Genomic DNA, 23,723 nt, shown 5'->3' with positions numbered 1-23,723 from the left:
GGGTTTTTCTCCATGATGGCAAAGATTGCTGTACCTGACCTGGACGGTTCAGCAACACAGAGTCTGCAAGCACCGCCCAGACCCTTTACTCCACAAGAGTGAGGAGACTCGTCCAGAACTGTGGACTCCGCTCAAATCAGAAGGCCATTATGCCATCCCTAGATGGCTCTGCGCCACTGCGATGAACCGGCCAGGACCACGCCGCCCACTTCATGTGACAGGCAGCCCAGAGTCCAGCGGACGAGCCGCTAACAGCCCACACAAGCCGCTCTGCCCTGGAAGAAACTCCTTCATTTGAAGTCAGCCCCATTGAGCTGCAGCTTCCTCTCTTACAGGACACAGAGCTGCCTGCGTTTCCACAGACCCAGCAGCTAGTCTCTGCATGGCTTCCGCCATCCCCTCCTCGGGGCAGTCATGAAGCAGTCAGAGGGTCCACTGCCTCCGTCTGTCCCTTCTACACCCCACTGCCCTGAGTAACCGGGGACTGGGCCCATGCATGTCAGCCACCACTCAGGTCTTAGGGTGTTAAGCCTGTTTTCTCTTCATGAGGACTCAAGGCCCTTCCTCTTCGCGGCCTGCTCTGGGCTCTGAGCAGCAACTGAAAAGATGCTATTTTAGATGCCCTCCAGGCCCATGAAACCATCACCTGACCCCTGACAATAGGTGTGGAAAGACTAGATTTTTTGAGAGTGGCAGAGAGGCAAAGAGGCACCAAAAGAGAACACGCAAGAATGGTCCTCACTCCAAAGAAGCCTGGTTACCCCAGGCCCTCTCTAGGTCAGGCAAGCAGAGGCTCAGTCCAAGCAGCTGCTGGGTCCAGACTGGAGATGTTCTGACTCTCTCCAGGCCACTCTCTCCTCCCCATCAGGCCTCTTCCCTCCCCACTTCTGCCGCTTCTTACTCTGTTTCAAGACCTTCTGATGACTGTTTTCAGTCTTAACCCCTGGGACTTCCCTGGTGGTCCAGTGTTTAAGAATCTGCCTGCCAATGCAGGAGACACAGGTTCGATCCCTGGTTTGGTAAGATCCCACATGCTGCCGAGTAACCGAGTGATGAAGTCCGTGAGCCACAACTATTGAGCCTTCCTGCCACAATTCCTGAAGCCTGCATGTCCTAGGGCTTATGCTCTGCAACAAGAGAAGTCTGTGTACCTCAGCTGTAGAGTAGCCCCTGTTGGCCACAACTAGAGAAAACCCGCATGCAACTACAAAGACCCAGCGCATCCAAAAAAAAAATGTTAACCCCTTTGCCATCTCGTGGGACATTGAGCTCTATCTCCTACATCATTTCTTCCTCTAATTGTGAACTTCCTGATAAATACGTCTCAGTTCACATCCTCTATCACATAAAAATATTGGGATGAACTGCCTTGGGATTTAATGTATCCGTTGTCACTTATGCCGAACTTTGTTGAGATGATCTGAGCCCTGGCTGGGTAATTAGACAAGAAGAATCCCTCCCAGGCTTCTACTAGAAATAATGGTGAGGATAATTATAACAGTAATAGTGTTTTCATTTGCAGAACATTTTACACATTGCAAATCTTTTCTGGGGACATTTTCTTCTCATCTCATCTACCCTGTGAAGTTGTGATATGATGATCCCCAAGTTCCAGTACCTGAAGTACATGAACTGTGAACTTCCAGATATTCAAGCTGGATTTAAAAAAGGCAGAGGAACCAGAGATCAAATTGCCAATATCCGTTGTATCATCAAAAAAGCAAGAGAGTTCCAGAAAAAACATCTACTTCTGATTTATTGACTATGCCAAAGCCTTTATCTATGTGGATCGCAACAAACTGTGGGAAATTCTTCAAGAGATGGGAATACCAGACCACCTGACCTGTCTCCTGAGAAATCTGTATGTAGGTCAAGAAGAAACAGTTAGAGCAGGACATGGAACAACAGCTGCTGCTGCTAAGTCACGTCAGTCGTGTCCAACTCTGTGCGACCCCATAGACGGCAGCCCACCAGGCTCCTGTCCCTGGGATTCTCCAGGCAAGAATACTGGGGTGGGGTGCCATTACCTTCTCCAATGGAACAACAGACTGATTTCAAATTGGGAAAGGAATACATCAAGGCTGTATACTGTCACCCTGCTTATTTAACTTACATGCAGAGTACATCATGAGAAATGCTGGACTGGAGGAAGCACAAGCTGGAATCAAGATTGCCGGGGGGGGGGGGGGGTTGGGGGGGGGGAGATTGCCGGGAGAAGTATCAATAACCTCAGATATGCAGATGACACCACCTTTATGGCAGAAAGCAAAGAACTTAAAGAGCCTCTTGATGAAAGTGAAAGAAGAGAGTGAAAAAGTTGACTTAAAACTCAACATTCAGAAAACTAACATCATGGCATCTGGTCCCATCACTTCATGGCAAATAGATGGGGAGACAGTGGAAAAGTGACAGACTTTATTTTGGGGGGCTCCAAAATCACTGCAGATGGTGACCGCAGCCATGAAATTAAAAGATGCTTGCTCCTTAGAAGAAAAGCTATGACCAACCTAGATAGCATATTAAAAAGCAGAGACATTACTTTGCCAACAAAAGTCCATCTAGTCAAAGCTGTGGTTTTTCCAGTAGTTGTATGTGGATGTGAGAGTTGGACTATAAAAAAAGCTGAGCACCGAAGAATTGATGCTTTTGAAATGTGGTGTTGAAGAAGATTCTTGAGAGTCCCTTGGACTGCAAGGAAATCCAACCAGTCCCTTCTAAAGGAAATCAGTCCTGAATATTCATTGGAAGGACTGATGCTGAAGCTGAAACTCCAATACTTTGGCCATCTGATGCAAAGAACTGACTCATTGGAAAAGTCCCTGATGCTGGGAAAGATTGAAGGTGGGAGGAGAAGGGAACGACAGAGGATGAAATGGTTGGATGGCATCACAGACTCAATGGACATGAGTTTGAGTAAACTCCAGGAGTTGGTGATGGACAGGGAGGCCTGGTGTGCTGCAGTCCATGGGGTTGCAAAGAGTCGGACAGGACTAAACTGAACTGAAGTACCAGGTGAGGTTAAAAATAAGTAAAACTAGTTTCCCTTTACCTTTCCTGTTGTGCTCTGCCACTTCAATAAGAAACGGACCATGAATTGAGAACAACTGATAACACACACAGCTTCAGACCGTCTTCTTCCACTGGGAGAAAGAGGGCATTCACTGCTCACTCGTGTCACCCTTTGGTATAAAATGTCCAGCATAAAGAGCTGGGAATCCATATAGGCAGCACCAGCAAGGTATCAGAGGGTATTTAAGTCATTTTAGGGTCACAAACTCTTAGGGGCATCCTGGAAGCTCCTCTTTCCCTTCCAATACATTCTACAACCTGACAAATGCACAACTTAGAGGTTCTTTACAGAGTCAGGGCTTCCCAGGTGGCACAGTAGTAAAGAATCTGCCTACCATTGTAGGAGACGTAGGAGACACAGGTTTGATCCCCGGGTGGGGAAGATCCCAGGGGGCTGCAGAGAGTCAGACACGACTGAGCACACACAAACACACACACACACACACACACACACACACACAAACACAGTAAGGAGTACTGATGGAGCAGGCTGTGTATTTACATTTCTAGACTAGCAAGCTGTAAAACATCAGTTTACATTTGTATACAAACATCCATACGTGGCTAGAAAACCAAACATTTTCCAGTTTCATATCTATCTCTAAATAATTTAAGCATACTGTGTTCTTACAATTACCTTAAGTGGTGAATTTTATGTTAGTCTTTGCAACGGTATAAACAACCTAAACCCAGACATTATTTTTTAAATCATACTGTAACTTGTTTTAAGTTGTGGTTTACAACTTTGTAACACCAAATGTTAACGCAGATCTTATCTCATAACAACAATTATAAAATAATCAAAGACTGCAATATTCGTCCAAGGTGCCATGATGAGGGATTTCCCCAGTGGCAGTAAAGAATCCGCCTGTCAATGTAGGAGCTGCAGGAGATTCGGATTCAATCCCTGGTCCGGGAAGATCCTCTGGAGGAGGGCGTGGCAACCCATTCCAGTATTCTTGCCTGTAGAATCCCATGGACAGAGGAGCTTGGCGGGCTACAGTCCATGCGGTCACAAAGAGTCAGACACGAACAACTCAGCACACACGGGTGCACCATGATGAGGTTTCTGAAAACACAGTGTAAGTGTGACCACACTACGGAAGGCAGTGAAAGTTGAAGTTACATGAATTTTAAAAGAATTTGCCCATTTTAAATGGCCTATTATTAACCTGGAGCCTGCAACTTAGTATATTTGGATAAGTGATGGTGACCCAAATTTACAAACACTGATTATTCAAGTAGAAATTAGACAAAAGTCTGTGTTCTTCCTAGAAGCTTAGATATTTAAGCTTTGGTGGGGGGGGGGGGGGGTTGGTTGGCGCAGATAGAGAACAAAGCTCTCGGACTAGGAGATAAACAACACAGCAATGATAAAGACAGTGGAGCATTATATATCTTCTTTCTCTGAGTGTGACCTCTAATCTTCAAGGTCTTTCACCTTTTCTTTCTTGTTTTCTTTATAATAAGGAAAATTAAATAAACCTTTCAAGTTTTTAATCTTCCTTAGGATGTAAACTCTGGAAGTTCAGGACTTGTTATTGTATTCTCTTTCATGCCAACTTAGATCTCAGTGTTCTGTAAATCATGGGCTCTTATAGAAAGCTGATATTTAATGAGTACATTCTACCCACTTACGACTGAGTAAAACAGAATCAGCATTTACAAATCTCTATTCAGCACAAAGCACTGGACCAAGAACTAGAGAGACAACTATACTACCTGAAATTATCAGAAGGTAGACCTTGCCTAAAGACCCCCAAGACTCAAAGGCAAATTTCTTTATAAAAGAAATGTTAAAACTTTATTGAAACATTTTAACAAAAAATGTACATCCAGTTATACATGTACCACAGTGATCAACAGTTCACCTTTCTCTCAAGTTTTTAAAAGCAAATCCCTCATCACAGGCTTTCCAAGCACTCAGCCATCTTATCAGAAAACACTTAGTGTATTGAGAAGCTGTCAGGCTCATGGCAGTGGGTACACATTTTGTAAACTTCTCAATCTTGCTTGAAAGCTCAAAAATGATCACTGGCGACAATAATTACCCCCTTGTTTTCCTGGAAGTGACAGGTGCACGTTATTTATTTTCTAAAAGTGTCTGTCAAATGCCTTCCTGAATAACCATACTTTGTCCATCTTCCTTTCAAGTAAAAATAGCGATTGGTGAAAGTAAAAATAAAAAAAAAAAATAGCTCAGCTTGCAACTCAAGCATCCAAGTGTTTTCCCGGAAGTAAATATGGCAGCTTGGCGCACGTGCTTTACGCATTCTTCCTAATTTTTTCACACAGAATTTTAAAAGTGTACCAAAGAGTTGAATGCAATAAAAGTAATGATTTTTCTGCCTTATTGCGTATACTGTCTAGCGATACTGTCCTGTAAAGCGCGGTGCCTGCCAGGATTCCTGCTAAGACACCTTCACTTTCTCCCACCATTGTCTTTGCAGTATTCGTGCAAAGCAAGCACAGGGCATGAGTCACGTGAGTCTTAGGATTGTCGCGAAAATGGTTCTGACCCGTAGACCCTCTGAAAGCGTCTCAGGGCCCCCCCACCCCCCGCCCCGGAGTCGAGGACCACATTTTGCGAACCACCCGGCGTCCGAGCACGAGAAATCGCGGTATTCCCTCAGTGTTCAGTTACGCACGCTCGAGGCGTGTATATCATTACAGGTTCTGACCGCGGAGCGCCAGGAACAGAAGTGCCAGGCGTCCAGCTAAGCTCGGGTACCCGGGATGTTCACAGCATCGCGCGGGGGCAGCCTGGCGGTTGCCGCGGCAACGATCGCGGGCCCGCGCGGGGTGGCCATCGACCAGTGACGCCTGCGCGCTCAGCGCTCAGCCGAGAGGGCTGCGGCGCCCCGCGGGCTGACGGGAAGATGGCGGCGGCGGGTGGCCCGGCGGGGAAGGGGCGCGACATCAGCCTGGCGGCCCTGCGGCGCCACGACCCCTACATCAGCCGCATTGTGGACGTGGCCAGCCAGGTCGCCCTGTACACCTTCGGCCACCGGGCCAACGAGTGGGTACGTGCGGGCGGGCGGGGCCGGGGAGAGGCTGGGGGCGGGGCGGGCGAGAACGACCCTCCCGCAGTCCCTCGGTCCGGCGACCCTGACCGCCGGTCCCCGGGCCCCTCCCGTGGCGTTGACCAGACTCGCGGAGCGGGTCGGACACCTCTCCCGGCATGTCCCAGCCGGCCGCGAGGAGAGCCCCGACGGAAACAGCCCAGCGCGTTCACGTCGCCTCGCCACCTCTCTCCCGCAGCCGGTCATTGCAGTCCCCCCGAAAGCCACTCACAAGAGCGAAAACACTAAGTGGGTCCAGACGTGAGAGAGAAGAGAACTGCTTTGCTCTAAGTTCGTAACCGAGGAAATTAACCGAAAAGGGCAGGAATGGAAGGCCGCGGGTCCCGCGTGGTCCCGGGTTAGGAAGCTGGCTGTGTGTCCCCTGTTTTCGGAGGAGAGTGTCGGCTGTGTTTGTGTAAAGGACTTTGACCGACATGGTGGACAGTTTCAACGGCATCTTTTCAAATAAAGATATTCTACAAGTAGCTATTTCCTGCTGTGTAGAAAAGTGCTAGAGGCATAGTGTCTGTCTTCTGCCGAGGAAATCCCAAAGTAGAGATGAGGGCCTGAGGTGTCGTTCCCTGGAGTGACTTGACAGCAGGGCGAGAGTCTGGGGATTCAGAGAAGTTAACGTGTACAGAAAGGGGTCCCCCTTTAATAGCGGTGGTTTCCTACAGGCTCTGGACAGGGTCAGTGAGTCAGGCACGTGTTACCATAGTTACCGAGTAACTAACTATACTGGGTACCTGGCAAGGCTTTTCTACAGCCTCATCGGAAAGCCCAGGTGTCACAATGCATTATTTACAGGAGTTATGTTTTCCTGCTTCCTGGACTTGTTGCCTTCAGACAGTGCATAATTCATCCCACAAAAGGTCATTCTTTCAGAGTACTCATCTTCAAGGCTGTGGTGGCAGGGGAAAAAAAGACAGAGACCTGCTTTAGCTGCAGGGCAGTTGCTGGGGGCAAAAGAACTGTCACCCTGTCTCCATCTGCCTCCATAGTGGGGGCTTTTAGAAACTTGATGAAAGTGTGTGGGACGTTCTTGAGATAGAGGAGACAGTACTTGGAGGTGGACATAAAGGAGTAGGGTTCTTATGACACTGGATATGGATGAAGAATGACTCCAGGCATTCAGCAGGAGGAATATGGAATGAAGAAGGGATGGATGCTGTAAGGAAAGTTAGGACTTCCCTGGTGGCATGGTGGTGGAGAACCCATCTGCCAATGAGGAGACCCGGATTCGATCTCTGGGTCAAGAAGATCCCCTGGAGAAAGAAATGGCAACCTACTCCGGTGTTCTTGCCCGGAGAATCCCATGGACAGAGGAGCCTGGCACTAGAGAGGGGGCAACCAGAGAGCCCTTGCATCACAGCTGCTGAGCCCACTCCCCCTCAAGCCCCCTCACCCTCAAGCCTGTGCTCCACAACTAATGAAGTGCCCGAGTGCCACAGCGAAGACCCAGTGCTGCCAAAAAGAAAGTACAGCCCACCAAATCAGAGTCTCTGGGTATGAGGCCCAGGCATTTGTTATTTGTTGAAAGCTTCTTAGGTGACTCACATGCTGCATATGTGATTGAGAAAAGCAGATTTAGAGGGTAAATGGAGATTGACTTTTCATTATTTTAACAGAATAATCAGATATAGATTAAGTTGTTTCAAAAGTGTCCACAAGTCTGACAAGCCCCAGTAGTTTGTGGACTAGCATTATTTTACATTCTACTTTATTATTTTAAATTTTGAACTGCTAAATTGTTTTAGCACTTCTTAATTTTTATAGTATAGTATCAAATCATTAGATTGTACTTTTAAAATTTAAGCTAAAATCCCTCAGAACTGTAAACTAATACTTTAACATAAAAGTCTTCTTTACTTGCAGGACGTAAGAAGGATCTAATAACATTTTGCTTTCACTGTCTCTCAAACCCCCAAACCTGGCTTTGCCTGGAAAGAAAAAAAATCTGGTTACCCTGGATAACTGTGGAGGGAACAAGAAAATGCATGAATATGAGCTGTTTCAGCCATAATAAACCAGAAATTTACTCCAAAGGCCTTTTTTATCTAAAGTGTCATAGAGCCTTTGATGAAAAATATGTTTTTAATAAAAAAATCTAGGTGGTGTAAGCTGATAATCCCTTTTCAGTGGAGAAACTGAGACGAAGAACATAAATCAATTCAGAATTGCATGTTTTGAGTCAGAATAATTTCAGGAGAAACATGCCTTTTACAATTCTCATTTTGAATTTCCAAAACTAAAATTGGACATTAAAGCCCTTTTTTTTCCCCTTAAGAAAAGGTTATTTCTGTTACTGCTTCATTAAGGAAAAAACAAACAAGTCAGAGGCTATTAGCTTTGTCTACACTGATCTGTATGAACAGCCTGCCTAGGATATGGGATGAAATAGTCCAGAGTCAAATACTGAAAGACAGAGAAGTGTTCTGTCTTCATAGCAAGTGGTCACTTTACTTAATCCATTTAAGGATGATGAAATTACTTGAGCATGGAGAAGCTCGTGCTTCCAATTTCTTGTGTGCCTCTTCAGAATTATCATTTTAATATTACACTTTTGTTTCCTAAAGAAAGTATTTTTCACCAAAAAGACAAGAGTACTTAAATTTTGAATGACACTGCTAATGGACATAAAAAAATAACAAAGTATTGAGAGGTTTAATAGAATGCTGAGATTAAGCCATGTAAATAGCAAAAGTATATTTAAAATTCTGACTTACATAGTCTAATTACTAGTTAATCAGACAAATGCATACCTAAGCTTTTTTTTTTTTTTTAGTAAGCAGAGCATTTTCATCAGGGCCTGGAGAGTTGGAAAAGAGCCCTTCGCAGGGAACTGAAATGATCACTTCTCATTTTCACTTTACAAGTTTCCCACTTCCTCTGAGGCAGATTTCTTGTGTCCTAGCTGGGTGATGTTTCTGTCTTACTTTATTTCAATATTCTGCACCAGATAGGTGATTAATTTGTCTGAGAACCACAGCTGCATTGCTGTCTTCTGTGTAGTAGATGCGGTAAAGTTACAGGCCGGTCCTCTGTTCTCCTAGGTGACAGGACATGATGAGAGAAAAGGAAACCAGAAAACGGAGGAGGAGAGAGACGTGTGACACCAGTGGTTTCTGCGGCTGGCTCTGTCCCCAGCCCAGAGACAGGGGTGGACAGCACATTTACAACCATCCCTTCTTTCTTAGGAGGCTATGGAGCGTGTTTGTTTCCTTTTGTCCAACCAGAGGTGTTGTGACCCCTGTGCTTGGTAAAGAGAGGCATCAATGGTTTGTTTGTAAATGGCAATAGGAGGGCACTTCCTGCTGCTTAAGCAGCAAAGTCACCACTGGCAAAGTCTGCTTTTTGCCTTTCCCTAAGAATTACCCCCACTTGAAACAGGATCGAATTCCTGTTCTCTAAGACGTTTGTGTTCTCTGACCTCTGTGACTGTTTCCCATTAGTGAAGAGAATATGCTTATGTTACTGTTTGTTTTATTTCTTAGGAAAAGACTGATGTGGAGGGAACCTTATTTGTTTACACAAGGTAAGAGTCCTTCACTTTTATAAAAAAGCTGGCAGCCTTTGAGTCATGTCTTTAGCTCTGTGTGTCTCCCTTCCTCAAGTGGAGTTTTATTATAGTTCAGAGAAGTACAGGCACTGAGTCTGAGTTTGAAGTAACTGGTTGACATACGGAAGGAAATACTGAATAATGTCATCTGTCTAGTGTGGTGAATACTAATTGCAGAATATAATGTGAACTCCAGTATAGCTGAACTTAAATCTTTGTGTTCTTTTTAAAACAGAATTAAATATTTTTTCTTTAGCTCAAGTGAGTGGTACAAAGTACTTGAATACAGTGAACTGATGAGGAGCTAGGAGTGCACTGTTGAGAATGTTAGATCATTTAATCAGTGTCTGGAAGAGAATGTTATTGGCCACCCCTGCCTCTGACTCTTTAAAGAAGCATGATCCAAGATTAAAGATGTCTCTGAGTCCTCCGTTGTATAACTAACAAAATAAGTTTTAGGAAAGATTTAATAAATTCATGTTTTAGGGTAATTTTTTATCAGATATTGTTAATATCTGTATAGTTAACACACATACACAGAGATCTGTAGTGTGAATACTGTCTTAACAGCTAAACTTCTTGTTCACATAAACATTCACATAAAACGTCATAGCTGAGTCCCATCACCATCAGCAGGTTTCAGAGATACAGGACAGAGACCTGGTGCAGACTCTTCTTATACACACACACACTGTCTCTCTCATCTGTGTTTATACGCCCCTTCACCTTTGAAGATAAACCATGGTGTGACTAGACCATCCCTGGGATCAGGTGACAGGCAGTGCCTGTACAGCCACAGAGGCTTTGCAGAGCTGCCGAAATACTGGAACAATCAAATTCTGATTCTATAAAAACACCTAATCCATTTTAAAAACCATGTCTTTGCTTCCCCCCATGTCTGTCTGTCTGTAATAGAGTTACGCCCCATGGTGGTTTTTAGAGCACCCTCTGTTGAGAGCTTTGGGAGTCACTCTTCACACTGCCCCAGAATTTAACTTGAAATGATGGTCGTGATTACATCTGGTACTGCCTTTATGCCCAGCACCACTCTACCACTAAGTAAAATAAATTAGGCAAGGATGGCCTTCCCTCAGTTTTAAAATAAATCTCAAAAGAGAGCTGTGGTCAGTAGATCAGATGGTTGGAGGTGAAGTAAAACCTGAGATGCAGACCGCGTTTCTCCGGGTTGCACATAGCATCCCTGTGGGCGTGTCCCCGGCCCCAGAGTGAGTCTGCAGCCTGCACGTGTGCCTTGTTTTGTTACGGAAGCTGCACAATGGGCTGGTGTCTGGCTACCCTCCAAGGGTAGACAGATGCACTTGTAGTTGTTAGTTTCTTTGTGATCAGGGTTCTCCCTGCCTGACAGAGAGTAGGCACTGCAGGTTTATTGAACAAAATTAAAACTAAAGTCACTAAATGCACAGTTCTGTGGGCAAAAAATGTTATAGTAGCTTATCTGTGAGACTGTTGGCTTTATCTTGAAGAAAAGTAGATGTCTGCTCTTTGCTTTAAATTGTATAAAGTTTTAGTTGTACTGTGTATCCTCACTAGTTCATTGACCAGAGTTGCATTGTTTCTGTAAGAAATTATGCAGCTTTCAATTTCAGACCAACACTAACATTTCCCGTAACTGTGATATACACTCTATATCAACGGTCAGGCTTCTTTAAAAGTATGTGTCAGTATTTTTTTTTTTAAGTGGTTACCATGTCTGCCTTAAAGTTTGCAGCCTTGGTAGGGAAACAAGCTGTGTGTCTGTGCCCCCCGCCCCCGCCCTTAGATTTGTAGGGCTGGACTTCACCGTACATGTCCGCATATTGGTGCGGCCCACGGTGAAGGGGCAGGAAGGCTGAAGGTGCGATGGCTGCCCCTGTCCTGGAAGCGCTCTGCTCTGAACACCCACCTCCGTGTCCCCTGCCCTGGCGACGTCTAGGTCCGCGTCTCCGAAGCACGGCTTCACCATCATGAATAGGCTGAGCATGGAGAACAGGACAGAGCCCATCACCAAAGACCTGGACTTCCTGCTACAGGACCCCTTCCTTCTCTACAGAAATGCCAGATGTGAGTCTGCACGTGTGAGGGACCGTGGTGACTGTCGTGGTGTTTGGTGTCCGTGACTGGGGTCAGCACGGGTGGCCTGGGAGGTGCAAGGCTCGGCAGGGGATGGCATCTTTCTCGGGAGAGTTTAGACGGAGACAGTGTGACTGTGACGGTGTGGGTGTTTAAAGCTCATCCTCCACAGCTGGGCTGCTTTGTGCGTGAGCCCAAGCAGGGCCGGGGGAGGTGAGTCCTGGGCTGGGAATCCACAGAGGACCTCGACTAGCGATTCAGCTTATGGGTCCCTGTGGCTGAGCATCCGACGAGATGCTCGAGGGAGGGGGCCTGTATTCCAGAAGCACCATCTTTTGAGTGCACAGTAAATGGACATTAGAGTCCAATGAGTTTTGGTTGTTAAGAACTTCCTAACACTTGGTAAAGCTGAAGTCCTGTTAACTAAATGGTCCCTGTCAGGCTTGAAATGAGGTAGCAGTCGCCCACCCACAGTCCTATGTCCATTTCACTCTTGTGTCTCGTCTGACCACTTGTGCTGCACTGTGGAGCGGCCCACAAAAGTGGATGAGAGTGACATGATTCAGGAGTTTCTCCACACAGGAAATGAGTGCAGACTCGGAGCTGCAGAAACACGGTGCATGTGCTTTGCTCCATGATGACTTTGCAGTTCAGAAACGGTTTCTGTTCATCTTCCACCCTATTCTTTGAGCTCAGGATACAAGAATTTGCCTACTATGTACTATTCAGTGTTACCTTAGTAACAAATGTAACACAAGTCATATTTTGTGCTTCATCCCCATTGACTTGTTCTTAAGTAAATATAGCATCACTTCAATACTATATTTACTTAAAATTACATTCACATGTAACTGAGTTGTCATAATAGGTGGTCATCCTATTTAGAGAATGCGGTTAACCTTTTATAAGAAAAAAATTACAAGAAAGCTATTAAACATGACTTTCTAATGGTAGGTCCTATAAAGTGAAAAGTTTAGTAGAATAGAGAAATATTTTGTTTCCTATTCCTGTTTCTTTGCCAGAAGGTATAATCAATTGTAACTTGTAGTTCAAATTTTTTGTGTACTTATTCTTATGTCAGGTTATATTTTCATTTTTTGAGATTATTAGATTCTATGTGAGATTGATACGTAATTCAAATCCTAATAAACAAAATTAACCACAAAAATAAATATAAAATGAATGACAGTGGCTTATAATAATTTGAGGTTGCTCTTATTTTGGATAAATACTGAGTCTAGTCAGTATAGATGATACCGACCAATTCTTGCTGCAGTATTACCTATTAGGTATTATATACTATACCAAAGATAGGAAAATACAAGCTCTGTTTGATATGGTTGATCTCCTTAGCCCCACAGGGTTTGTCTGCTAGGGTCTGGTAAATAGGCTCAGCCCCTCCTGGGCTCCACGCTGCGCCATCCCGTGCGTTCCTGTGGGTGGCTGGTCTGAATTGAGCTGATCTGTGAGTGTCAGAAACACGCTGATTTTCACAGACTTTAGTACCAAAAAAAAAAAAATGTAAAAAAAAAAATCTCAGTAGTCTCATATCAGTTTACCTGTTGAAATGGTAATCTTTTTTAGTATATTGAGTTAAATAAAAAGTATCATTAAACTTAATTTCACCTGCCTCTTTTTATTTTTTTATTTAAAATTCCATTTGTGGCTCTCCTTTGTGGTTCACCCACGTTTCTATCGGATGCACCGTTCCAGGTGTTTTCCTTCGTTTTCCCGTGTTTCCTCGTCCCAGCTCTGAGGGGCAGACTGCTGCCTGCTGCTTTGCAGCCGAGAGAACTGAGTGTCCGGGAGCCGCAGCCCTGCCCAACCCGCACGTTCTGACACCAGGCCCGCTGCTTTCCCTGCACCTGCTGGGCTGCCCTCACCTCTGTCCCGCATGAGCGCAAATCGAAGGCAGCCTTCTCGGTGCACTTTCAGGTGTCTCTATTGAGCTTCCATAGGAAAGACATGAAGTCAGTTGAACATCAGGGAATGGAAGGCAGTGAATCTGTTTACCTTCCTGAATTTATTTTGCTTTTTGCCTTTATTTATTTATTTATTTATTTATTTATTTATTTATTTTTGCTTTTTGCCTTTATTATCTGGTGCATCTTGACTGTGCAGTCAGTCACTTGGTTTTAGTTTATTTACAGAAGCCTCTTCAGCCTCTGACGTCAGAGTTTCCCAGAAGGGTTTGCTCCAGGTGCTCTCAGAGTGTCAGTACCTTGCTGATGTTTTTAAGTAACTGATACTCCATGTAATAAATTGCCCCAGGTTTGTATATTCTCTGATGATGTATAGATTCATTCATCAGCCTTTGGAAGATGAACCCAGCTTCCCTCAGCACTATTTTTTAGACTGTACCTCTCGAGTTTTGTTGAGTCAGGGTTCTCTGGTTGGTTCTAAGGTTTCACTTGGACCAGTGTGTGTCACAGGCCAGGTTGGGACATGTCGAGAGGCAGCACTGAGAAAGGGTTCTGGTGAGTTTTTCAGACTCTAGGTTTTTAAACGCTAGGTTTAAAAAAAAATAGTACCTGAGGAGGTAACTGTCCCTTTATAGAATTGTATGGATTTAGAAGAGCAAAATAAAGAGATAGAAATCTCAAACTTTAATTTAAAAAAAAAATTTAATGAATAAGTAACTTTGGATTTTGGCCAAATACAACTTGTATGGTTTTATTACAGTAAAGCATTCATGATGTTTAAGCCTGGCTGTCAAAAAGTTTGACCTCTGTAAGCTTTCAAGGTACATAGGGTAGCTGCTGTATTAGGACAGAAATTTTATTTTCTCAACAAACTTTCACTGGGCATTTCCTGCCTCCCAGGCATGACATCATGGCTTTCTATGGGTTATTTAATTCTCATCACTTTTCCTTAGAAATCCTCCTGTTTCTGTTTTGTAAATGAGGAAACTGAGATTAGAGGGATTACATAATTTACAGAGTCGGTAACTTTTTTAAGATGGAGAGAGCATCTGAACTGAGTAAGCCCAGCCTCAGACATGCAGGCCCACGCAGCTGAAGTGCCGGCAGAGGAGTGAGGGGTCTGAACCAGGTTTACCTTTTAGTTTTGCAGTGTACACTCCAGAGATAAAAAAGCAAGTTTCTTTTTTTTAGGTTGAGAATCTACTATATCTCAGTTGTTAGAAAAGAGAATATCAAATAAAAATAATATAACATAAAGCTGAATTTGACCATTTCTTGTGTATCACTATCCTCTAGTAACTGTTTACTGTCTTTGCCATTTCAAAACTAAAGAAGATTCTGGTATAGGGAGATGTATTTTAGAACCATATTTTTCTAACTATATCATCTTATTTAAGATAAGTTACAGACAACAATGACAGGTAGATTTCAGAGCTTGGCCAGCATGTTCAATATAGTATTGTCTGTGGTGACAGAATCAGAATGAAATTCTTTTGAGCTGGTTGATTTTATTGCAAACATAAGCTTGGTGCTTACTGCAGATCAGAAAAGGCAGAAGTCAAGATACTTAGGATCAAAGCTGTTTTAGAAAACCGCTCAGTTTTAAAGTGAATTCACCATATTGGGTACTTTTGTTCTCATAAAGCAGCACAATTTGAACACTTCATTGACATTTTAAGATCTGAGAAAAGCTGCCTCAAATGGTGGAAAAGGGTGGAAGTGATAGTTACAGACAGTCCTCATCTTTCAGTTAGACTACATCCTACAAGTTCCCTTTTAAAGTGATTGGTTGGTAGACTTTTGGCTCAACCTAGTAGATTGAACACATTCCTGAAACAACTGAAATGACAATAAAGGAGTAAAAAGAAGATACAAACCCATGAAGATGGAGGGTGGATTTCATGGACAAGATGGAATGAACAGGAAAGAGGAAGACTCAAAGTAACTGCTTTGTTCTTCATGACCACTAACCGTTGCCCTGCAGGAGACGGTACCTCTGGTCTATTGACATCAGACCTGAGAGTGTGGTCTGGTTCCTCTCCACTCACCCCTCCGGGAGGCTCTTGTGTAATTCTCTCCACCACCCTCCCCCCGCCCCCGCCCCGCCTGCCCCAGGCCTCAAGTGTGGTTGTGTGAGTCCCTTTGGCCAGAGAGATGTGGGTAGAAGTGAGCAGATATGTACGAGCCAACTCCCGACTGACCACGTCTCTTCCTTCTGCTGTGAGGACTCAGGTTGTTTAGGCAGAAGCTGCTCTGTCAGCCTGGGTCCTGGAATGATGGTGACATGATACAGAGGCGGCCCATGACAGACATGTGCTGTGTAAGCCGTTGACTTTCGAGTGCTGTTTGTTAGTGCGGCGTGACCTGGGCTATTGTGACAGATGCACAAGCCACGCAGGAAAGTGGGGGAATCCAAGCAGAGGTTGGAGGTAGAGGACTTCGGAGAGCGGTGGTGAAGAGTCCATGGCAACCCCCTTGCATCTAAACTAGGGAAAGTCTGTTTTAATTAGAGTAGAAGATGAAAAGCTTTAGGAGATTTGTCTAAGAAAAAGTTTACACCTGAGAGTTTGAGTGTCTCGGGATATTTACAGTTCCTTCTTCAGTGACTTTGGTTAATGATGTAGGAACATTGAAAGCTAAGGGCATGGAAAACAACAGATGAAGCAGTTCTTAATTCCTTGGAAAACAAAACGTTGTACAGAAAAGGAAATCGAGTCACAGTACACCATTTGGCTCTCCTGATCATGAAGACAAACACCAAGTGTGAGATAGTGTTATACTTACATTGAAAGTATGGGGGAAAATGTGTGTGTGTTTCTAGATGAGAGTGTGTGTGTGTATTGTCAGAACACTAAATTCTCTTCGGTGGATTTTTTTTTTTTTTTAAGAATCAAAAAGTAGCGTAGGGACCTCCCTGGTGGTCCAGTGGTTAAGACTTCACCTTCCAACACAGAGAGTACGGGTTCGACCCCTGGGAGCTAAGATCCCACGTGCTGCACAGCCAAAAAGCAAAAACATGAGACAGAAGCAATACGGTAACAAAGTCAGTAAAAGGCTTTAAAAATATTCCACATCAAGAAAAAAAATCTTGAAAAAGCGTATACATGATATATAGGAAAAGAGATCGACACACCAGAAAAATCGCTGGATGAGAAAAGAATTGGAGAGCACAAGTAACTGTCATGGAGACGGTTGCTTTTGGGCAGCAGTAGTCAGGCCCATCATGGCTGGAGCAGAACTCTGCTATCAGTCATAAAACCTCACAGCATCTGATATTTAAAATTATATATATATGTGTGTGTGTGTTTTATTTTTATGAGAATTTAAATTAAAAATACAACTGGAGAGGGCTTTCCTGGTGGCTCAGGGGGCCTGCATAGCAGCCAGCAGGGGACATCTCATGCCCCTAATCTGTAGAGCTCGGTCTCCACGGGAGGGGCTTTAGTTGTGGTGATGGCAAAGTGAGCTCAAGGCCTTCACGACTCGTGGCCGGATCTCAGCCCTTTTCTCCTTCCAGTCCTGCATCCATCCCAGGCCAGGCTTCCGTTACCTGGGCTGGTTCATAAGTCCTTAGAGTGAGAGATAAGCTTCCAACACCAGCCAAAATAGAGCAGGTTCACACTGACACTCCTCACTGGCTACAGTGAAAGTTGTGGACAGAACAGAAAACCAGAGAGCCTGTGGATTATGAGAGTAAACAACAGCAGGCGTATCAAAAGGGAAGTGAGAACTTGAAGAACAGCCAGTGTGGTGGCAGGTCTCCTGGTTTATTCGCTCCTGCTTTATCTCCTGAGTGTGACTCGAGAGCGAGCCATGTCCCAGGACTGTGGACAGAAGCAGCAGAAACCAGGGGGAACCACTCTGTGGAGTCCTGGAGAGTGGGCTGCTGTGAGCTCAGAGTGTGAAGAGTCTCCCCTCCCCTCCCAGCCTGGCCCGAAGCCGGCTGCCCTGCAAACACAAGCTGCCACTTTGGCAGTGAGGGGTGACAGGCACATGACATCCCACAGAAAGCCTGCCTCTGCCTGAAGGGCTGGAGAAGGGCCCCCTGTGGTCTCAAGCGTGTAGGGAACTCCTAGGAGATATATATATATATATATATATATATATATATATATTTATGCTTCCCAGGTGGCACTGGCAGTAAAGAATCTGCCTGCCATTGCAGGAGACATTCAATCCCTGGGTTGGAAAGATCTCCTGGAGGAGAACTTGGCAACACACTCCAGTGTTCTTGCCTGGAGCCTGGTGGACTACAGACCATAGAGTCACAGAGTCAGACACAACTGAAGCAACTTAGCATGTGTATATGTACACACATAAATATACACACATGTCTTCTCTGGTGGCTCAGACAGTAAAGAGTCCACCTGTAATGCAGGAGACGCAGATTCAGTCCCTGGATTGGGAAGATCCCTGAAGTAGGGAACAGCTACCCGCTCCAGTATTCTGATACGGACTGTAGACATTGGGGTCTCAGAGTCGGACGTGGCTGAGCGACTTTCACTTTTTCATATATATATATATATATATGGGCTTTTTTATTGATATTTCTTTGCTTTATCCTGCAAGCTGCCTGGCTATGGGGACTACCTGACAGTGTGAGAAGTTAGACCTGTTGAGAGATACCCTGACTCTGTGGCCAGAAGACTGGGGAGAAGGCCCCCTGTGAGCTGGAGAGTGCGCTGGACAAAGAGACCCCCTGATTCTGTCCCGATCTCACCTGTGAGCATCACACACACACACACACACACACCAGAACCACAGCCGAGGCCCCGAGAACTAGCCCACCACGTCCACCACCGCCACGCACCAGGCCAGCCCGAGTGCCGTCTGCACGGGGCAGACACACCTCTGAAAATAGAGCTGACATGGGAACCACTGTCTACAGGAGGCAGGACGGCACTTCCTGTCTGTTGTTCAGTCACTCAGACATGTCCGACTGTTTGCGATCCCATGGACTGCAGCATGCCAGGTTTCCCTTGTCCTTCATCATCTCCCCGAGTCACTCAGAATCATGTCCAGTGAGTCTGTGATGCTGTCTAACCATCTTCCTGTGTAAACTTGAACAAGTCGATCACCATCTTGACACTCTTTGAAGAGTTTTTAGAAGACTCAGAGTCTCACAATCTCAACAAGATGTCCAAATGCAACAGGATTATCCATCACACAGAGAGCCAGGAAAATCTGACAACTCTCACGGGGAAGGTCGGTCGGCAGATGGCTGCCCCAAGATGACCCACATGCTGGTGTGGTAGGCCAGTGGCTGGCTGTAAGACAGTTACTGTGCCCTGTGAGGTGGGACAGGTCCTCAGAGATGAGTGGAAAGATGGAAATTCTCAGCAGAGAAGCAGTGTAAGAACTCAGAAGGAACATTTGGGACAGAATAGGGTGTCTAGTGAATGGCCTTATTAGCAGTACAGAGATGGCAGAGGAAAGAAGAGTCAGTGAACATGAAGCACATCAGTAGATACTATCCGACCTGAAAAATACACCGGAAAGAGGTTAAAAAACAAAGAACAGGGCCTCGCAGCACCTGTTGGTCAGTACCAAAAAGTCTGCATTTGTGTCATTGCAGTCCCATGAAAGGAGAAAGACTGCTGTAGAAAAAGTATTTGAAGAAAGCATGGCTGAAATTTTTCCAAATTTGGTGATGCACAAATGTATGTATGGATTCAAGAAACTCAGAAAACCCCAAACAGGATAAACTCAGAGAAGATCATGCCCATAAACATCATCAAACTGGTGAAAAACAGACTTTAACAAACAAAAAGCCTTGAACCAGAAATGGTACATAACAGAACAATGTTTTGAATGACAGTAAATTTCTCTTAAGAAACCATGGAGTCTGGAAGACAGTGCTGAAATAACTGTCAACCTAGAATTCTATCTCCAGTGAAAATATTCCTCGGGAAGGAAAGTAAAACAAAGATACTCTCAGATAAAGGAAAACCTTCAATACTTTCCTGTCAGCAGACCTGCTGTGAAGTAAAGGCTGAAAGAAGTTGTTCAGACTGAAGGGAAGTGTTGCCGAGGGAAGGTCGGGGCCTCGGGGGTAAAGGAGGAGCAACATAAATAGTAAAAAAATGGTCAGTGGAACAGATGTTTTTCCTGCCCTCAGATTCTTTAAAATGCAAATGACTATCAAAAGCAAAAGTTACAGCAGTATCAGGAGGGGGATTCATTGTGTATAGATGTAACTCACATGATAGCTGTAAGGTTAAGGGTGGTCGGGGACAGGAGCTGTGTAGTTGTGAAGCCTTTACATTTTGCTTGAAGTGGTGAAATAACTGTAAACTGAAAAGTTAGATATGTATAGTGTGATTCCTGGAGCAGCCACTTAAAAAGAGAACCAGTAGATAGATGAAAACTGAATGCTAAAACATTTTAATAATCCAAAAGAAGTCAAGAAAGGAGGTACCAACAGAGCAAAAGAGAGGGGAGACAAACCATGGGAATGTTAATTAAAAGAAAGCCACTTGGGAGTAATATATACGCACTACTGTGCACAAGAAAAACAACAGGGACCAACGGTATACCACAGGGAACTCTACTCAATACTTTGTAATAACCTATACGGGAAATGAATCTGAAAAAAGAATATATATATGGCTAAATCATTTGTATACCCGAAATGAGCACAATATTATGAATCAACCATACTTACATTTTTAAAAATAGATTTTTTAAAAACTTGAAGAAAGCCAGAGATGCTATATTAATACCAAAATGGACATCAGAACAAAGAAAATTACCAGGGGTAAAGAGATACATTACATAATCATAAAAGGATCAATTCACCCGAAATACTTAATCTGACAACGGAACTTCAGGATACTCAAAGTGACAAATGATAGAACTGAAAGAAGTTAAAACCCGCAGTTGTGCTTGGAGACTTGAGCTCCGCTTTCCATGATTGGCAGAACAAATAGCAGCAGCACATCTGTAGGAGACTTGAATAACACTATCAACTCACTTGAGGTAATTGACGTTTATCAGACATTGCACCAACCACAGCAGAAGACAGCCTCTTCTGAGGTGCTCATGGGCCAGCACCCAAGGTCAGCTTTATCATGGGGCATAAAGTCTAAAGATTTTTAAAGAAATAGGAACCATACCGAGTATGCTCTCTGACCACAGCGGAATTGAACAAGAAACCAGTAATAGATACCTGAAATACCCGCAAAAGTTTTCAAATTAGACAACACACATCTAAATAACTCATGTGTCAGAGAGGCAAGAAAATTAGAAAACAAGCTGAATAAAGATGAAGAGATGCGTCAGATGCGAGTGAAATTGGGCTGGTAGGGAAATTTATAGCGTCAGATACTTCTATTAGGAAAGAAGAAAAGTCTCAAATGGGTAATTCAGGTTCCACCTTAAGAAACTAGAAAGAAGAGCCAATTAAGCCCAAAGCAATCAGAAGGAAGGAAAAATAAGAGCAGAAATCAATGAAATAAAACACCAAAAAACATAAAATCAGCAAAACGCAGAACTGGTTCTTTGAAAAAAGTAAAACTGATAAACCTAACTGATAAACTGATAAACCAGACTGATCCAGTTTACCTGTATGTACAGGTCAACCATGACCGCCATACACATTACCTTCTTCTGTTCTAACTAAACATGTACATTCCCAAAAGACTTCTCCACCAATCCTCGTAGTAACTTTATTCATAAGAGGATAATAGCAGTGAGAAGGTCAAATTTGCACAGAAAAGTCAGAATTTGGAAGCAGCCTCTTGTGAGACCTCTTGGTTCTCGGTGCCAGGTCACCATGAATGAGCTAGCCGTTGACCACCTGCACTATGCTTAAAGCGGTGGCGTGAGTCATAAATTACAGGCCCCTTGTGGGCAGAGACCTGGTCTTATATTTTATTTGCATTCTGTGGTACAAAATAAACACAGCAAATGACCAGATCTGGATAAGTAGATAGGTATAATGTACTTAAAGTAACTCCCAGATACTTGTATATTAACCCGAGTCATTACACACCTACATATGTCTGATGTTTCTGTCCAGTTTAATGATGTTCCGCTCGGGGTGATTGAGAAGGAGCCACAGAGTGGCCCCGCTTTCCCCAAATTCCTCCCTCTTTCCGACTTCATAATGGAGATTGACACAAAGATCCCGCCTTGAGCTCAGGTCACAGCGTGCCCGAACCTGGGCAGGTGGCCAAAGATGCCGGGGGCTCCCGTGGAGAGGTTCAGCCTCTCCTCGGCCTCAGGCCGCCGGGAAGAGCAAAAGCTCTCCCAGTCCAGCAGATTCAAAGACCTTGAGGCTTTATCTTCTGTTGTCTTAACCTTGGAATCAGTTCAGGCAGTTACTACAAAAGCAATTTGAAAGGTTAAAAGTGAGCCCTGTGTAAATTTATTACTAGGGAAATGAAAGCCGCCTTATCTGCCCACAGATAATGGCGAGTTTATTTTTCCATTCTGAGATCCTTACTGGTATGTCCATAGCCTCGGATAGTACTTCCTAACCTTTTGGGGGTCACAGAGCCCTTTGAGAATCTGATGGGCTTCCTGCCTGCCTGCCTCCCCCATGCCCTCAGATGTCAGCTGTTTTCCTGCTGTGGGCCAGGCCTTGTTCTGGGGGGCTGTGATTTGTGCTGCCCCACCTCCAAAAGCACCTGCCTGCATGTGTACACACCGTCTCCCATACAAACTTCAGGGGTTGAGTATTGAACCACTGACGTTGTCTAGAGTCCAGAAATCCCTTCAGAGTAATTGTACGGGACCTCCCTGGTGGCATGGTGGATAAGAATCCACCCACCAATGCAGGGGACACAGGTTCGATCCCTGGTCCAGGGAGATCCCACAGGCCAGGGAGCAACTAAGCCCGCGCAGCACCAGCACTACTGAGCCTGTGCCGTAGAGCCCACGAGCCGCAACCCCTGAGCCCGACTGCTGCAAGTACTGAAGCCCATGCACCCTGGAGCCTCCGCAGTAAGAAGCCCACACACCCCACCTAGAGAGCAGCGCCTGCTTGCTGCAACTAGGGAAAAGCCCTCCCAGCAACAAAGACTCAAATACTTGATGCTCCTAACAGACAGAATCTTAGTGTTTGCGGGAATGACAACGGAATGTTGTTCTATTCAGGACCTGGGCAGAGAGGCAAAGATCCTTAAACTCATTCAGACCGTGTTGGCGGGGACGGGGTGGGAGGTGGGGACAGGAGTTTGACCTTTCATGCCGTCAGAAGAGGTGCCCTATCCCATCAGTGGGCTCATTGCTATGCATGAGTGCAGTGGCCAGGGCAGCCTTCAAGGACACCCTACCCCACCCCCCACCCCCAGCCTGTGCTTCTTAAAAAGAAGCAATTTTAAATTTACACGGTGGTCAACAAATCTTACTCATTGTCTGTAGCCTCCTCTGCCATTCTCACTGAAAAATTGATCTCTTTCCTACAAACCACAGCTCAGGAGCTAATGTGTTTTCATATGTGATTAAGGGGCGCACATCTGTGGGGACCTGACTGATGACACTTGTCACTCCAACCTTAAACCCAGAGTTGCTTTTTTGTTCTCCTGCCGGTGTTCAGCACATGAACAGGTCTAAGCTCTGAAGGAGACTGTTCATCTCAAGAACTGGCCCGCTCTGAAAAGCCTGACGGACAGCAGAGCCTCGCTGTGGTTCTCGTGTTTCCGCTGTTGCCTTGTGATACCCGCAGCCCCCTGGGTTACACACTCTGTGCGGGTTCCCAGTGCTCCTCTCGCCCGGCCAGCCAGTCCGCGCGGCCTTCACGCCTCATCCTTTGGGACCAGGGGACCCACTGCAGACAGGACCTCACACAGAGTTCAGGGAAAAACTCTCTTCTCAGAACTTAACAGTCTGGCACGCGTAGACAAGGAAGCCTGTGTGACAGCACTGTGTGAGTGACGCACAGACTCGATGTGAGAGGAGAGTCAGAGAGAGGTCACTTTGGGGAGATTTCCCTGGTGGCCCAGTGGCTAAGACCCCGCGCTCCCAATGCAGGGGGCCCTGGTCAGGGAGCTGGATCCCACATGCCGCAACTGCAAGATCCTGCATGCCACAACTAAG

The 23,723-nt window shown here is 45.0% G+C and overlaps 1 protein-coding gene across 4 annotated transcripts in view; it reads left to right on the top strand.

Moving 5' to 3' along the window:
- The first annotated feature begins 5,901 nt into the window (after positions 1-5,901).
- The window catches only part of DCP1B (decapping mRNA 1B), a 41,219-nt gene continuing 23,397 nt past the window's right edge, over positions 5,902-23,723 (top strand). For 2 of the 4 annotated variants that reach the window (XR_011482900.1, XM_070453258.1), the window contains exons 1-3: positions 5,902-6,092; positions 9,626-9,666; positions 11,624-11,751. Coding sequence is in view for 3 of the 4 variants with exons in the window: in XM_070453258.1 (XP_070309359.1) it covers positions 5,949-6,092; positions 9,626-9,666; positions 11,624-11,751 (313 nt within the window). In the remaining variant the exon portion in view is untranslated. The remainder of the gene's footprint in view (positions 6,093-9,625; positions 9,667-11,623; positions 11,752-23,723) is intronic. The other 2 variants (XM_070453259.1, XM_020900917.2) reach the window with 2 other exon arrangements.

The sequence above is a fragment of the Odocoileus virginianus genome, chromosome 23, assembly GCF_023699985.2.
Source record: "Odocoileus virginianus isolate 20LAN1187 ecotype Illinois chromosome 23, Ovbor_1.2, whole genome shotgun sequence".
Classification (NCBI taxonomy): domain Eukaryota; kingdom Metazoa; phylum Chordata; class Mammalia; order Artiodactyla; family Cervidae; genus Odocoileus; species Odocoileus virginianus.
Note: the sequence above shows the minus strand (reverse complement) of the source record. Positions and strands in the feature narration are given on the sequence as shown.